Raw genomic sequence first — 16,102 nt, forward strand, 5'->3', positions numbered from 1 at the left:
AAAGAGAGCCACCGTTCTGGAGTCAGAGGGGCACAGAGAGGCGGCCATCAATGTGGCGGAGGGTCGCAAACAGGCTCAGATTCTGGCGTCTGAGGGACAGAAGGCTGAACAGATTAACAAAGCTGCTGGTGGGTTTTTTTCTGTGGTGTGGAATAATGATAGCAATAGAATAAAATGTTGACATTAAAGTCAGATCTGAGGTTCTTATTGAGAACAATTCATGTAATAACTTGAACTTGTCTCTGAATTTCTTTTTTGGCTGATGTCACCAGGGTTATTATCATAAACTAAAACCATAAAAAAACTAATATATATATATATATATATATATATATATATATATATATATATATATATATATATATATATATATATATATATATATATATATATATATATATGAATATATATATATATATGAATATGATTATTTGTTATTTTATAAGTGAATATAAATTAAACAATGTAATAATAATAAAGTTATTTTACATTATTATTGATTGCTACATTTATTTATAATAGTAATAATAATTACTATTAAAAAACAACACTAATATAAATGTGTGAAATGAAAATTGTTGTTTAATTTTTATTTATTTATTTATATTATTATAAAGAAATATAACAAAACCTTTCTTATTTTTAATAAGAAAACATTATTTTTATTATTATTATTATTATGTTACATGTATTCATAAGTAAATATATTGTGCAGATTTATATTAATTTATATGTTCATAATTAAATGATTGATCAAATATTCATTATGCCCACTGGCATATTGATGATCTTTGTCTCCTGTACAGGTGAAGCAAATGCTGTTTTGGCTAAAGCTGAGGCAAAGGCCAAAGCCATCCGGCTGCTGTCCGAGGCGCTCACTCTGCAGGTACTCAATCTCACTCACCTTATGAAGACCCTTCATAAGAAAGAACTCCTATCACACTTATAAACATGACACTGTATCTTAGTAGAGCGGAATCAATTTTTCAATCATTCAGGTGTGTAGACAGTATTCAGCCATGAGACCGCTCCAGTAGAGTATTACACCTGAGATAAATATAGTGAGTTCAGTCTGTCTTACAACAAGGCATCTTGTTGATGTCTCATAACTGTATCTGTACAGAATGGAAACGCTGCAGCATCTTTAAGTGTGGCCGAACAGTACGTCTCTGCTTTCTCCAACCTGGCCAAGGAGTCCAACACCATCTTACTGCCCTCAAACACAGGAGACATCAGCAGTATGGTCACTCAGGTATGGTTTCATTCTGTACCGGTCCAAAGTTAGGAATAATTATCATTGAATGTTTTTGAAGGAAGTCTCTTGAGGATGCTCACCAAGGCTGTATTTATTTGATCAAAAATACAGTAATATTGTGAAATATTATTACAATTGAACTACTTTTCAATTTGAAATATATTTTAAAATATATTCAAATTATTATATTTTTTCTGTGATGTCAAAGCTGAATTTTCAGCATCATTACTCCAGTCTTCAGTGTCACATGATCCTTTAGAAATCATTCTAATATGATTTGATGCTCAAGAAACATTTCTGATTATTATCAATGTTGAAAACGGTTGTACTGCTTCATATTTTTTTGTGAAAACTGATACACCACTTTTTGAAAGTTTTGGTATGTAAGAACAAATAAGACTTTGGGTTTTATTCAGAAAGGGTGCATTAAATTAATCAAAGGTGACAGTAAAGACATGTATAATGTTAGTCAAAACATCAAAGAATTCTGAGAAAAATGAACCTAAGAACATTAAGCAGCAAAAACTTATTATAAAAACCGTTATTAATTATGAAGCACCAAAAATATTTGATAAATCATCATATTACAATGATTTCTGAAGGATCATGTGATACTGAGGACTGGAGCAATTATGCTGAAAATATCACAGAAATAAATTGCATATATTCAAATAGAAAGTGGACATTTTAAAATGTAATAGTATTTCATAATATACTTCTTTGAAAAAACATTTTGACTGCTAGTGTATATATGGCACTTAATATTCCTTAACAACAACAACAGTAATTTTTAAAGTCCAGTTGTCCCTAGTTGACATGTATACTTCATTGTTCTCTACCATCTTCAGGCCATGGCGATTTATGGGAGTTTATCGAAGACAAACACTCGGAGCACAGCTGACAGCGCGCCTCCAGAGAGCTTGGAGGCGACCTTGGAAGGAAATACAGTGTCTGAAACTGAAACTGCACAGAAATACTGATTTGAGTCTCATTCTGGGACAAAAGACACAAACTGATACCTTAAAACTGATTCCGGTTGTAGAGGACTGATGAGAGAATATTGAAATTATGATAAAATAACTGAAGTACTTTGGTGTTTTGGAGTAGCCACACAAAGATTTTATTGTTATTTTTTTTGTTTCTGCCTATTATAATAAATTTGGGATGTTTTGTTTCTCCCCTTACCCAGTTCTTTTAAAGTTAAAGGTCATTCAACATTATTCAAAGGTTTCTGCTATTCATATTTTCAATAATAAAAATATAAAACGAGTAGTATTAATATTCATGCCGTCCAAATAAAATGCAAATGAATGAAATGATGAACTGCAGAACATTGGTAAATGTTGTATGGCTGTAAACCGCTTTCTCCAGTCTAATCTGATACACATCTGACGTCACATTAGCGAAATTTTTGCTAAATATTTTGTGGGCAAAAAAGGGCAAATGTCTATGGTCAAGTGTAGCAATATACTGTACAAGTCCCTTTCAAACCAGGCAGGTTTATGTTGGTCAATGCGGAGAATTATCCTGACCGCAGCTTTACACATCTGTCCATACAGTAGAAGATAAATACTTCATAAGACAAGTGTAATGTTTCCTGCATTTAGAAGTATACTACAGCAAACTCAACTAAAAAAGTAGTTTATTAGCCCGGGCTATAGCTACTTTTACATTATTTTAAGTAGAGGATCATGTACAGCTATCGGTGATAATTGCAAAACAATTGTGAAATAAACCAAGTGATGATTGGTGATCAAGATTATATGCTGCTTGTAAAAAACTTGTTTTGAACCTGAACATTAATTCACTCTAATATACCATGGAAAACTATGGAAGCTTATTTCCACCACTACCACAACATTAAAAAAAGATTTGTTAGATATAATCAATTTCAAATCTACAATCTCACAATTCAGACTTTTTCTTTCCTTAGAACTGTGACTTTTTTTATTCTCTGGTGGAAACAAGCTTCCATAGAGAACCATGGAATGCAAGCAGAGTCAAAACCTTTGTCATATACACTCATTTCACAGTCTTGAGGCCACTAACATACAAACATTTAAGAATATCATGCAATTAGGACATATTCAAAGTTTGGACACTTATAACTGCACAAAATAATACATTTAATCGCATTTTAAAAGACATGAACCTTTATTGCAAACATATTTTGATCTTCAATTAACATAAAATTCGCATTCTTAAGTCCCATCAATATCAATTATCCATTTGTTCTTATAAAAACTCAGTTTCTTAACACTGCTACTCCTTAATAAAAGAATAAAAAAAAAATCCCAAATATATAAACAGAATGAAATCAGTATGTTGCAGGAAGGCAACATTTACAAGCAAATCATCGATAAGAAAGGCTCATTTGCATGAAAAACGCGGTTAGAAAGTTAGAAGTGCAAATCAAGCCCCAGTCCAAGTGTCAGTAGTCTGAATACTTGCCAGAATTCCAGGACTGTGATAGTTTGTGCAACTGGGGGAAAAATACTTGTGAAGGTTTTGATCCCTTATTCTCCATGGTGATCATTATTAAATTTCATTATTACATTTTTATTGCAAAAAAAAGAAGAAGAATTAAGGGGGGGAAAAGAACCTTCATGTTGGTCTACAGAAATAAAAAAAATCATACATTCTTTTACATTCAACTTTTTTTTCCTTTTTTTTTCCCTGCAGTTTTGAAAACCAAAGGCACTTTAAAGCACAAAGAACAATTAACATTATATTAAATGCAAATATGCAGGAAGAACAAAATTATAAGAATTCAAAAGAGTTTATGCACATGCATCAAAGTTATAGGTCACTGAAACTGTATTCAAGTTAAAGGACTGAACAGGTGATCTAACGTGGTAGTTTTAACATATCTGTGCAAACTTAGCACATGAGAGTGAGCTTCACCACACACAAACACACTAGTAGCAGTAGTATCAGTCAATCAGTATTATTACTTTGTTCCATTTCATTATTTTTTTTTTTAAAGCTGTCTGTAGTGCTAATCAAAGTGCTCCTACATACTGTACAGTTTCTCATCACAAGCAGATGTTATTAAAAGAGTTAAGTGGGCAATACACCCAGAATCTATCACATAAACGCTCACTATTACGGTGAAATTTTACAGTGTATCCTGGGTTGCACTTCCTAAAATGTACCTGAAGGACACAAGAGTGAATCCCATGAAACCTGTCTAGAACACGTCCACGTCATAACACAAAACAAGGGGAAAATATTGTATTGTAATTATCATCATGGTAATATAGGTAGTACAGTATTTAATGTACAGTATTTTAAGTGCTTTTATTACAATATTTCTGTTTAATGTAATATGGTTTTTTGATGAAATCATGAGAATAATAAAAATCATCAATGAGAATAACACAAATTTAAAAAAAAAAACTTCCTGACATAAACATCCAGACGTTAATGAAAATAAAAATGTGCTTAATTGTGATGAAAATATTTTACAGTGCAACCCAACAAGTTCATAACAGGTTTCAAGAGATGCACCCACAAAGACGAATGTAGGCAGACTGTGTACAAAAATTGTCAAATAATTATTTTCTCTGTGGCTTTGTAGTCTGTGAAACATGCTGATTTACCCGTAAGTGTTGTGTACAAAATGAAAATGTACAAATCTAGCGTTCAGACATCTATAATAAAGATACTAGTAAAAATACTAGTATAACTATTTTTTTTGCAGTGAAGTCATGTGATTCTACTTTAAATGCCAGGCCACTGCTAACAAAATCATTAATGAATCTCAAAACACTGACAAAAAATATAAAATATATAAAAATCTATGAATTATAATAATACTATATTATATATATATATATTATATATATATATATATATATATATATATATATATATATATATATATATATATATATATATATATATATACACATACAATTTATATATTATAGTACATTTGTAGTACAGATCAAGTAGTATTTATTATACTGAATTGAACTACATATGTAATGATAATGAAATTATTCCACATTACAGTAATGAGAATTGTAGGGTGAATGTACTTAAATTGTACTGAAAATAATGTTACTTAAAATAGGTAAAATATACTTTCTTATTTTTGGGGCAAAATATTTTTTTATAATCAGATTCACCAAGGTCATAACCTCAAAATCATTATAAAATAAACAGCACAGGTCGGCCTTATATAAATACAATCTGTCATCTCCATGACAATGTTTATGACTTATAAACCTAAAGTGGTTCAGATGAACCACACTGCTCTTCCCTCAAAGTTCACCTCTGAGTCGGGTGTGCAGATCCTCCTGGTCGATTTTGCCCGTCTGCTGGTACCAGCGGTGATGGGCGAGCAGGGCCATATTACGGGCGGAAATAGCGCTCATCTCCATTGCACTGGCCGCCCACTCCATGCCGTTGAGGTAGTAAAGGTGCTCATGGAGGATGAAGGGAGGCATCCTGCGCTGCGGCGGGCTGTAGGAGGGGTACGCGAGCCAGCGCGTCTCCGACACAGAGTCCCAGGAAAGGAAGATTTGCTGCAGATGCTTCTGAGAAAGAGGCTGGGAGGAGAAGATCTTCCATACTTTTCTTTGGCTGGCAGGGCTGGGGCTGTAGCCTTTGAGAATCTTCACCGGATTCAGAGAGCTCAGGCTCTGGATTTCGGAGGCTTTGTTATCCAGTGTGAGGATGTCTGAAAAGAAGAAGTTTTCCGGCTTGTCTGTGGTGCCCAGAAAGGACACATTGAGCAGACCGTGGACCAGCGTGGCCACTGTTTGGTGGTAACGGCCAGGGAAGTGGGATGGAATGGGTGGAGAAAATCCTGGGAAGTTGATCTCAGACACGCCCTGTTGGAGAGGCGTGGCAACTACAACTATGTCATACATGGAATGGGCGGCACCAGACTCACCAACGTAGTTCACCTCATAGAAATTTGTTACTGAACCTGCAAGGGCAACAACAACAACAACAACAAAAAGGATAAATATGACCAGACTGTGGAGACATACATTACTGTTCAAAAGATTTAACATTTTTTTTGTCTCTGATTCTCACCAATGCTGAATTTATTTGATCAAAAATACAGTGAAAGCAGTGATACTGTGAAATATTATTACAATATGTTTAAAAGGGTCATTTATTCCTGTGATGCAAAACTGAATTAATCATTAAATCATTCTAATATGCTTAAATGCTCATCAGAAAACATTTATTATTATTATCAATATTGAAAACAGTTGTGTACAATTTTTTTCAGGATTCTTTGATGAATAAGTTAAAAAGGACAGATTTTATTTGAAATAGAATGTTTTGAAACTGTCACTTTTGGTGACAAAAAAAACAAAACAAATCTTACTGACTCTATACAGTAGTGTACGTAGTATATAAAAAGATTTACTATTATGTTCATAGTGGACTGTACCAGTTTTGGATGGTCTTATCTTCATGGAGATGGCAGTCACACGAGCTGGAACAAGTTCAGCTTTGCTGTAATACAAAAGCCCGGAACAAACCAACTTATTTCCTCCATCTACTGCCCACAACCCTGGCTCGGCTCCTGCTAGTGCAACAGCACCTACAAAAGGAATATGCCATATTCACACACTTCTGAATATATCAAATCAGTGCTTCACAACTGCTTTTGCTGAGGGACCAGATATACTTTATACATCAGCTTATACAGATATCAAGTGTCAACCCAACAAAACAACAAATTTGTGATACCAAATTAACTATAAAAATGCAAACTTTGCTGTTACATAATTAGAGCATGTGTTCTCTATGGCATTTGAGTCAATGACATAATATTGTACATGAATATGTTTCAAAAAAAAAATCATGTTGGTTTCATATAATTTTGAAAAACTTACAAAATATACAATTTTCAAGAAAAGCATAAATGTAATGATTTTAAAAATGTCATGTGGTGTAACCAAGTTATAACATATTTTCCTTACACTGCAAATACTTAATACTTAATCAATATTTTTAGAAAAGTTTTAAATACATTTCTCAATGTAAGTTTTTTTTAGAAATATCATGAATAGTCGCACCACATGACATTTTTCAACCTGAACTAACTTTGCCTTGTCATAAAAAGGTCAAATCTGCTATCTGATAGAATATAAAATCTGATATTTTATGATACAAAATAACCTTGACAAATATTCATATGATTTTCCTATATGTTCTGCACACTGGTTGCACCAGATGATTTTCTTTTGGCATAAACATCAAGCATTCCAAATATTATAAATACACTGCCTGGCCAAAAAAAAAAAGTAGCTATTTGGATTTAAATAGGCAAATACTTAAGAGACCATGACTGGATCATTATTGTGCTGTGATTATTATGTTTTCTAGCATGTTATATGTTTGGTAAAAGTTATTTTAACCCTAATTGATGTAGTGTATAGCTTTTCCTTTCTTAAACAACCATGTAGAAAGACTCATCATGGCCATATTCCAAGATGACAGTGTCAAAATTCATCAGGCTCAAACTGTGAAAGAATGGTTGTGAGAGCATGAAGAATCATTTTCCCACATGAACTGGCACTTCTGAATCAGGGTCTTTTTGTCAAGATTTTTGGTCAAGATCTTATTGACAATGCAAGAGGTGAGCACTCTGTAAAGTCTCCTCCAGCACATCCCAAAGACTTTCAATCAATTTAAGGTCTGGACTCAGTTCATGTGTGAAAATAATTCTTCATGCTCCCTACCAAACATTCATTCACAATTTGAGCCTGATGAATCTTGACATTGTCATCCTGGAATATGATGTGTTTTCCTACAAAGGTTCAGCACTCGCTCGCTTAGTGAGGTCTGATCACGCTCTGACAACGGCAGTGATGTCTAGCACTCATTGAAGTATATGCGTGAGACATCACTGCCGTTGTCAGAGCGTGATCAGACCTCACTAACCGAACGCTGAACGTAGTTGGACATAGTGGTGTATTAGAGGTAAAAAATGATATAAATACTGTTCAGTTTCTCGCACAAACCGATCATTTTGTGTCTTAGGACATCAATGTGTCGTCACGAGCCGCAGGGTTTAATTTGGACTTGTCTATGAAAGTTTTTTTGACTCTTATTGTTGGAGTTCCCATCCACTCCCATTATTTGACTGACAGACCACAACGGTTGGAGTTAAAAATCATCATTTGTGATCTACTGAAGAAACAAAGTCACCTACATCTTGGATGCGCTGGGGGTAAGCAGATAAACATCAAATTTTCATTTTTGGGTAAACTATCCCTTTAATAACTGTTTCACTGCTTTAATGCTAACATAATAAAAAAAAAAAAAAAAGCCAAACATCTGAATTTATTTTTTACTTGAATTCATTTTAATGCAGAAAGTAAAAGATGCTCATCATAGAAGAGTTATATACAAATTATTTTATGTATAAATAGCATTTTTAATGTATATTTGAATAAATAAACAGATTCAGACCCCAAAAATGTCACAAACATCCAGTATAGTATAGACATACCCGCAAATCCACTGATTCGGACACTTTGGCCGTAGTTGACTCGTGTGATGGGTGCTACCATTTCATTAAGAAAGACCTGAGAGAAGCCCTCGGCCAGCATGGCCTCTTCCAGCGTCTGATTGACCAGAGTGAGGAAACTGTCTCCACCCATAGCATGCAGCAGCTTCTCCACACTGGAGAATGAGTAGCCAAACTGCTGGTACTGATATATCCTACAGAAATGGACAACAAAAGGACCTTAAGAACTTAATGGTATAATCATTATGTTCCTCACTAGATGAGAGGCAACATGACAGACAAACCTCATAAACTTGTCCAGTATGCCCTCCACCCACATATGCATTCGAATGAAGTTGAATCCATATCTCCACAGCATGCGTATGAAATTCACGATGAACCAGTCACTCTCTTCAAAGGTCAGCTCCTTCCCGTCAAATATCGCCAGTTTAGAGGATACATCAGCACGAGGTGACATACCTGATCAAAGAATATCACATAAGATAGGGCTTTTCACACTTAACCTGGGTTACAGTCATTCTAAACCTCACTTTTAACCCCAGATAAAGGAATGTTTCTCACTTGTAATTCAAAAGTGGGGATAACACCGCTTTTTACCCGAGGTTATGAAACCCTACTCCAGAGCAGGGTTAGCACTGCTTTTGCACAGTGTAACCCTTTAATGTGGTGCCATACGTTTGCAGTGTGAAACGATCCGGTGTTAGAATATAACAGATAGATGATTAGCAACAGACAACCAATCAAGTGCCTCATATTCATGTGCTTTGGACAGACGCCTGGGTAAATTTAACTGGATTAACTGTTTACCCAAGTAAATTATGATCAGTGCGAAACTTGAAGCAAGAAAATGATGGTTTACAATGCTCCAGGATTACCCATTTCATTTGAAAAGCGCTGAAGTGATAAACTTTTGCTTTGGTAGAATAAACTGAAAGTATCCAGTTGTGCATTTTGTAGAAGAACATCATATGACTTTAAACAGGAAAATGTTGAGAGGGAAGTGGATACTGACCGAGTCTGTCTACAAAATACTTCATGTGCAGGTTAAGGGGGTGAATAACGGATCCCCCTGTCTCATACTCGTATCCTCCAATGTTCTCAGTGGCCAGACGCCCTCCAACAGTCCCCGCCTCGAACACGTCGATCTTCACTCCTGGCCCAAACTCCTGTCTCAAGAAAAACGCAGCTGCCGTGCCTCCAATACCACCCCCAATTATTGCTGAAGAAGAAATGAACATTTAGCCCATCAGATCCCATCAAACATGCCCACTAACCCTATAAAGTCTACAGTCTTGTATTTTACATATGAATTTCTAAAGACTATAAATTAACAACATGATAAAATCATTTTACACAATTTACTACATTCTTTCTGTCATCTGATTGATATTTCATAATACAGAATTTTTTTGGCAAGTAAAAGGCCTTTTAGTGTAATTGTAAAATATCAACCTTCAGGTCATGATTCACATGTCTTTTTGCTGTGGGAATCTTTAAAAAAAAAAAAAATCAAGTAAAAATAACTTTTATTTCAATATGAACATTACTTACTGGACTTACTGAACATGACTTACTGGACTGAAGAAACTGAGGTTTACTTGATTAGAGTGACAACTGATATCTGTGTACATTTTATGCAAGTAGTCTGCTATTTTTATATATCAAGCTAGATACATTTTTGGCCATATAAATAACTGCACCAAATTGCATTATTTTGCATTTATTTTCCTTGAGTGTGACTTCAAAATTCTCACTATATCGTACTGTATGAGCCATAAAATCCTGGTGTATTAAATATTATAGAAAACATAAAACATATGCACACTTTTTGTTTTTTGATTTTCTTTTTTATCTTGGCTAAAGGTTCAATAAATTGTTCGATTTAAAAAACTGAGTTTGACTATTATTTCATAGTCAGTCTTTAAAGGGTTAAACAGTCGTACACGTACTCTTAGGTCTTATAAAGAAATAAATCATGAGAATTTGACCATACCAATTTTCTTGGGTGCCTCTCTGACTTCAGGAGCAGAGGCAAAACCCCTGCGCCCAACTTGACAAAGCCCAAGAAAGAAGAGAGCCTTCACTGAAAGGTGTCTCAGAGCCATTCTAGGGATTTAGTGTTTCACAAATATGAACATCTGAAAAATAAATGGCATGAAAATAGGTAAATGTTGCATTTACATGAGATCAAACTTTTTCATATAGGAAATGTACTTTGGTAGAAGGTGGATATATAATTTATAGGTAACACTTTACAATAAGGTTCATTAGTTAACTACATTAGTTAGCATGAACTAATAATGAACTGCACTTCTACAGCATTTATTAATCTTTGTTAATTTCAACATTTACTAATACATTATTAAAATCTTGTTAACATTAGTTAATGCACTGTGAACTAACTTAAACAATGCACAATAGTATTTTCATTAACTAAAATCAAAAAAGATTTGTAAATACAGTAACAAATGTAGTTCTCATGGTTAGTCCATGGTTAATACATTAACTAATGTTTAATGAACCTTATTGTAAAGTGTTATACCAATTTATACAATCTAATAACAAAAGTCAGATTCTGCTTCACAAGACAAATCATGTAGCTTCCTTCCAGATTCATATTTTTATTATCTGGTTGATATGTTAGAGCTCAAAAAATTTCTATGAAGAAATGTCCATGAATTTTCAGGGATGTCAAATGCGACACATTACTGCAAATAGTTTTTTTCCTAACAGTAAGTTACAAAGAACTGATTTAAAAGACAACGATTCAGCAATTATTTCCATTACAACGTGGCGGTCATCATGTGGTCTGTGACATGAACATTACATTCTAAAACCTTTTTGACTCAAATTGTCTGCTGCTGGCCAACACAATATTTTTTTTATAATAATTAAACATGATTAATTTCGTTATTCCCAAAGTTTCAATAAAAGTGTTAAAAAAAATAAAAAAATAGTAGTTTTACATTGTCATATTACATTAAAAATGTTCATTTGCATCTCTTAGCTGAAAGTGTTTTAGCCGATTTTAATAAAATGCTATGTATTAAAATAAACTCTGTTCTGTGTACGTGACAGTAAAACAGTCATAAAAGCAAATTTCCAATACATCTTATGTGTCACACTTCTGTGAAAACCTTGGTTCACTGCAATTTACTCATCAGTTGCAATTAAATGAGTCAAGTTGTTGACTCAAAATTCACTCAGACTTCAGTTTCTATTAGTTAACAGTTAAACTAATCACTAAAAAAAACTACAAATTGAGGTTGTTCTTCTTGCTTTCTTATTTACAGAGGATGAAATAGTGTTAAGGTACATTTTAAATTCTTTCAAAAAAAAAAAAAAAAAATTTGGTTTGTTGTTGGCGAATTTACATATAGAATTTGCCAAGAAAATAAATTAAATTTATAACAAAACAACCTTTGTTTTTATTAGAATCAGAATCAAAGCGGCCAAAAATAATATCTTTAAAAGTTACAGATATATCTTGTTGGATATTAAATTTAATAAATGTTTTAATATCTTTCCATAGTTGTTCAGTATAGAACCATGACCAGTTTCTGTGTGAACTTGGCAAAATGAGCATCTTGTATCAATATTGGTTTTATATTTAATCATAAAATATTTAGCAGGGTCAAATTTATTTATTATTTTGAAAGATACTTCTTTTACTTTATTGGTGAGAAAATATTTTTGTTGTAAAGACCAAATCTTTTTTTTTTTTTTTAATAAATTATTCCACTAAAAGATTGCAGGGGATATCGAGATAATATCTTCAAGAAACAGGCATCTAACTTTCTTGTTTCTATACAAGAGAGGATTTGTGAATGGCAGTGTAGCGACGCAACTGACGCTTGTAGGTCACATGATAATGACAACATGGCAAATGTACTACATCCAGATTACATTCATACTATATAGAACATACTTTTTTAATGATTGCGAAGTAATTACTTATTCAAAATAAGTACCTACAGAAGAGAGTTTGTTTTTTTTGGACGCAGCCTCTTACATCAGCAATAAAAATAAAATAAAATAAAATAAAATAAACACAAATATGATGTTTAACTAAAGTAGGCTAAATTTTGATTGTTAGTATGTAACTCATTGTTTTTATTAACTAATATTTTGTTGCAAATTTAAAAATAATGCATTACTTCATGAGTTAATTGAAAAAGTAATCTGATTACGTACCTCGCGTTACTTGTAATGCGTTACCCCAACACCAGCTGGTAACGAGAAACCGAAACGAGACTAAAATATTTCGTTACTCGATCTTTTCGTTTAGTCCTTTTTAGTGAGTGATTTAACACGCATTTATCATTGAATCATCTATGAAAACGAATCTCGAGAATCATACTGCGTTCAGTTCAATCGTTTTGCGTTCCGTCTGTTTTTGAAACATGTCCAAGCATATAGACAAATCCAATTTACAATTTACTACAGTCTGCTAATAATAATGTCAGCTGTAATAAAAATCTTTAATCAATAGCATTGATAATAACTGCTGTAGTCATAGAGGAGGAAGTACAGTTAAGTCTCGTCAATGCAAAACAAATGAGTTAACGTTAAAGAAGTTTGCTGTTAAACTATTTAAGACTTTCATGCCGACATTACTGTCATGCATGTCACGTACAAGTTTACGCAGCTGTCAAACCGCCACACATCTCACCTGTCTAAGGGTCGGGTGGAGAACTTAAAGTAATGTGTAAAGGAAATAAAGTGCGTAAAACAGGTGTGTGAAATCCAGCAGCCGCAGATTCGTTCTTTGGAAGAAAAGTACGGAACCGGAAATAGGACGGACTCCATGGCGGAAGTGGCGTAATAAGTGGCAGCATGCTTAGATGTAGTAGGAGGTGACCTTACTGTAGTATTATTGCAACATTTTGGTTTCAGTTCAAACAAATGCATTTTTAACGTTTAAAGTAATGATCTCCAGGCCTTGTTAGTAAAACGTGTTCGTTTTGATTCATGGCTTTATAGAGTCGCTGGTTAAAGCAGAAGCTGTAAGTGGAAATTAAAGCAGTTGATGTGAGAGCAGGAATGGCTGAGGCACAGCAGGCTCGCGTGCAGAAGGCAGTGGAGGACATGGTTCAGAATCTGGAAAAAGATCACATCCGGAAGATGCAGGTGACCTTCAGTTTTTGTTTTTGTAAAAACCTAAAATCAGAAGGAACTGATCTGTGAGGGACAAGATGCTGAAGTGTGAACACTGGTGCTCCTTATGGCTCAACATTCACTTCAGGTTTTTAATGATTTATATTTATATATTTGTTTAAAATGATTAGGAATGATTAATCTAATATTCAGCAGTATTGTGAAATATTATTACCATTTATAATAACTGTTTCCATTTTAATATTTTTTTTTAAATTTAAGCAGCCATTTCAGCATCATTAACCCAGTCTTAAAGCTCACATGGTCCTTCAGAAATCATTTTAATATGCTGATTTGATGCTCAAGAAACTTGGTAACACTTTGTTTTATGGTCTTTTAACTAGTTGCTTATTAGCATGCATATTATTAGAATATTGGCTATTTATTAGTACTTATTAAGCACATATTAATGCATTATTCTGCATGACCTTATTCTACATTCTTAATCCAATACCTAAACTTAACAACTAACTAACTATTAATAAGCAGTAAATTAGGAGTTTATTGAGGGAAAAGTCATAGTTAATAGTTTGTGTTCTCTATACTAAAGTGTTACCAGAAATGTATTATTATCAATGTTAAAACTGTTTTTGCTGCTTAATATTATATTTTGGGGAAACCATGATGATTTTTTTTTTCAAGATTATTTGATCAATAGCTCAAAAGCATAGCATTTATTTGAAATACAAATCATTCATAACATTATAAATGTCTTTACTGTCGCTTTTGATTAGTTTCATTCTGAATATAAATATAAATAAATATAATATAAATAAATATCAAAATAAAATTGTTATAAAATATATAAAAATTATAAATAAAAAGTATTCTTTTTCTTTTAAAAAAATCACACACACACAGACACACACACATACAGTCAAACCAAAATTTATTCAGACACCTTAATCTAAATATAATAAAAATAAAATATGAAAAGATCTCAGAGCTAAACTGTGTCAGAAAAAAATTTATCTTAATTATGTCAGATAACACTTAAGCAAAACATGGTCATGTCAAAGTGTCTGAATTAGTTTTGGTCCCGAATTTTTATCAGTTTTACTGATAGTCCACTGCATGAACTTTTTTGGTATAATATGTCACAGTTTACTTTATTTTGCTATCCTCACTTACATAAATGAACTATAGTGTCCTGCACCCACTATTAAAAATATATTAAAAATGTCTGAATAATTTTTGGTTTGACTATATATTAAAAGTTTCGGGTCAGTAAAATGAATTAATTATTATTATTATTATTATTAAGAAATATAAAGCTTTGCCATCACATATATATAATATATAAATATGTAAAATTAATGAATATTAATATATTATATATAATTGATTTATACAAATTATTTAATATTAATAATTATAATTAATTTACACCATATATTATTTACATTATTATTAAATATTTTTCAGGGCCGCATGTTCCGCTGCAGTGCAGAGTGTTGCGAGCGTCCCGGTGAATCCATGAATCAGGTGCACCAGTGTATAGAGCGCTGCCACACACCGCTGGCTAAAGCTCAAGGACTGGTCACTAGTGAGCTTGAGCAGTTTCAGGTCAGTCGACTTCTGTGAGATCATTTACTTTTAATCTTCCAGCTGGAATAGTGTGACATGAAGGATCTATTGATTCACCTATAGGATCGTCTCACGAGGTGTACGATGCACTGTAACGACAAAGCCAAGGACCTGTTTGACTCCGGGGCGAAGGAGCCTGCTGTGCGGGCGCTGATGGACAGCTGTGTGAGCAGTTGTGTGGACGAGCACCTGAACCTGCTGCCCAGTATGATGCGCAGACTGAAGGACAGCTTGAACTCAATACCTCAGTGAAGCTCAGATTGTGGTCGAGGCTGTAGAAAATCATTCTTGTGGACTCACTGGTTTACTAGGAAGATTTGCTTTCAAGAAAGTTGCTCTTTGCTGTCACCTCATTGTGAGTTTTTGGTGAGTGGCATGTGTTGATTACTGTGTCTGTAATGTTTGTGGCTTTTGTACAGACAATAAATGTGATGAATTCAACTTGCTGTTGGTTGAATGTGACCCAGGGGAAAAAGGTGGGGGGGACTTGTTTTAAAAATTATATTTTTAGAACCATTTAGGATTTTTTGTATTGTGAAATTATCTTTAAAAATATTTTATTAATTATAAAAATATAATTAAAAATAAAATTTGTATAA

At 33.3% G+C, this 16,102-nt stretch overlaps 3 protein-coding genes across 4 annotated transcripts in view; 2 read left to right on the forward strand and 1 right to left on the reverse strand.

The window, feature by feature from the left end:
• The window catches only part of stoml2 (stomatin (EPB72)-like 2), a 4,636-nt gene extending 2,205 nt beyond the window's left edge, over positions 1 to 2,431 (forward strand). The window contains exons 7-10 of the mRNA XM_067395632.1: positions 1 to 128; positions 807 to 886; positions 1,124 to 1,252; positions 2,104 to 2,431. The exon at positions 1 to 128 is cut by the window's left edge and continues 17 nt beyond it. Coding sequence (XP_067251733.1) covers positions 1 to 128; positions 807 to 886; positions 1,124 to 1,252; positions 2,104 to 2,235 — 469 coding nt within the window. The 3' untranslated portion in view covers positions 2,236 to 2,431. The remainder of the gene's footprint in view (positions 129 to 806; positions 887 to 1,123; positions 1,253 to 2,103) is intronic.
• A 2,803-nt stretch (positions 2,432 to 5,234) lies between these two features.
• On the reverse strand, positions 5,235 to 13,563 carry pcyox1 (prenylcysteine oxidase 1). Of its 2 annotated transcripts, XM_067398136.1 has the most exons (7): positions 13,432 to 13,563; positions 10,753 to 10,897; positions 9,772 to 9,978; positions 9,044 to 9,218; positions 8,742 to 8,953; positions 6,672 to 6,824; positions 5,243 to 6,194 (listed from the first exon to the last, which is right to left on the reverse strand). In XM_067398136.1, exons 2-7 carry the CDS (start codon positions 10,862 to 10,864, stop codon positions 5,524 to 5,526), a joined length of 1,530 nt encoding a protein of 509 aa, XP_067254237.1. In that variant the 5' UTR covers positions 10,865 to 10,897; positions 13,432 to 13,563; the 3' UTR covers positions 5,243 to 5,523. The 2 variants fall into 2 exon arrangements, with proteins under 2 accessions (XP_067254238.1, XP_067254237.1); XM_067398137.1 differs by lacking the exon at positions 13,432 to 13,563 and having other exon boundaries at positions 5,235 to 6,194; positions 10,753 to 10,867.
• Positions 13,564 to 13,576: 13 nt separating this feature from the next.
• fam136a (family with sequence similarity 136 member A) lies at positions 13,577 to 15,934 on the forward strand. Its single transcript, XM_067398138.1, has 3 exons — positions 13,577 to 13,889; positions 15,342 to 15,482; positions 15,567 to 15,934. Exons 1-3 carry the CDS (start codon positions 13,803 to 13,805, stop codon positions 15,753 to 15,755), a joined length of 417 nt encoding a protein of 138 aa, XP_067254239.1. The 5' UTR covers positions 13,577 to 13,802; the 3' UTR covers positions 15,756 to 15,934.
• The last annotated feature ends 168 nt before the right edge of the window (positions 15,935 to 16,102 follow it).

This window comes from Chanodichthys erythropterus, chromosome 10, assembly GCF_024489055.1.
Source record: "Chanodichthys erythropterus isolate Z2021 chromosome 10, ASM2448905v1, whole genome shotgun sequence".
NCBI lineage: Eukaryota > Metazoa > Chordata > Actinopteri > Cypriniformes > Xenocyprididae > Chanodichthys > Chanodichthys erythropterus.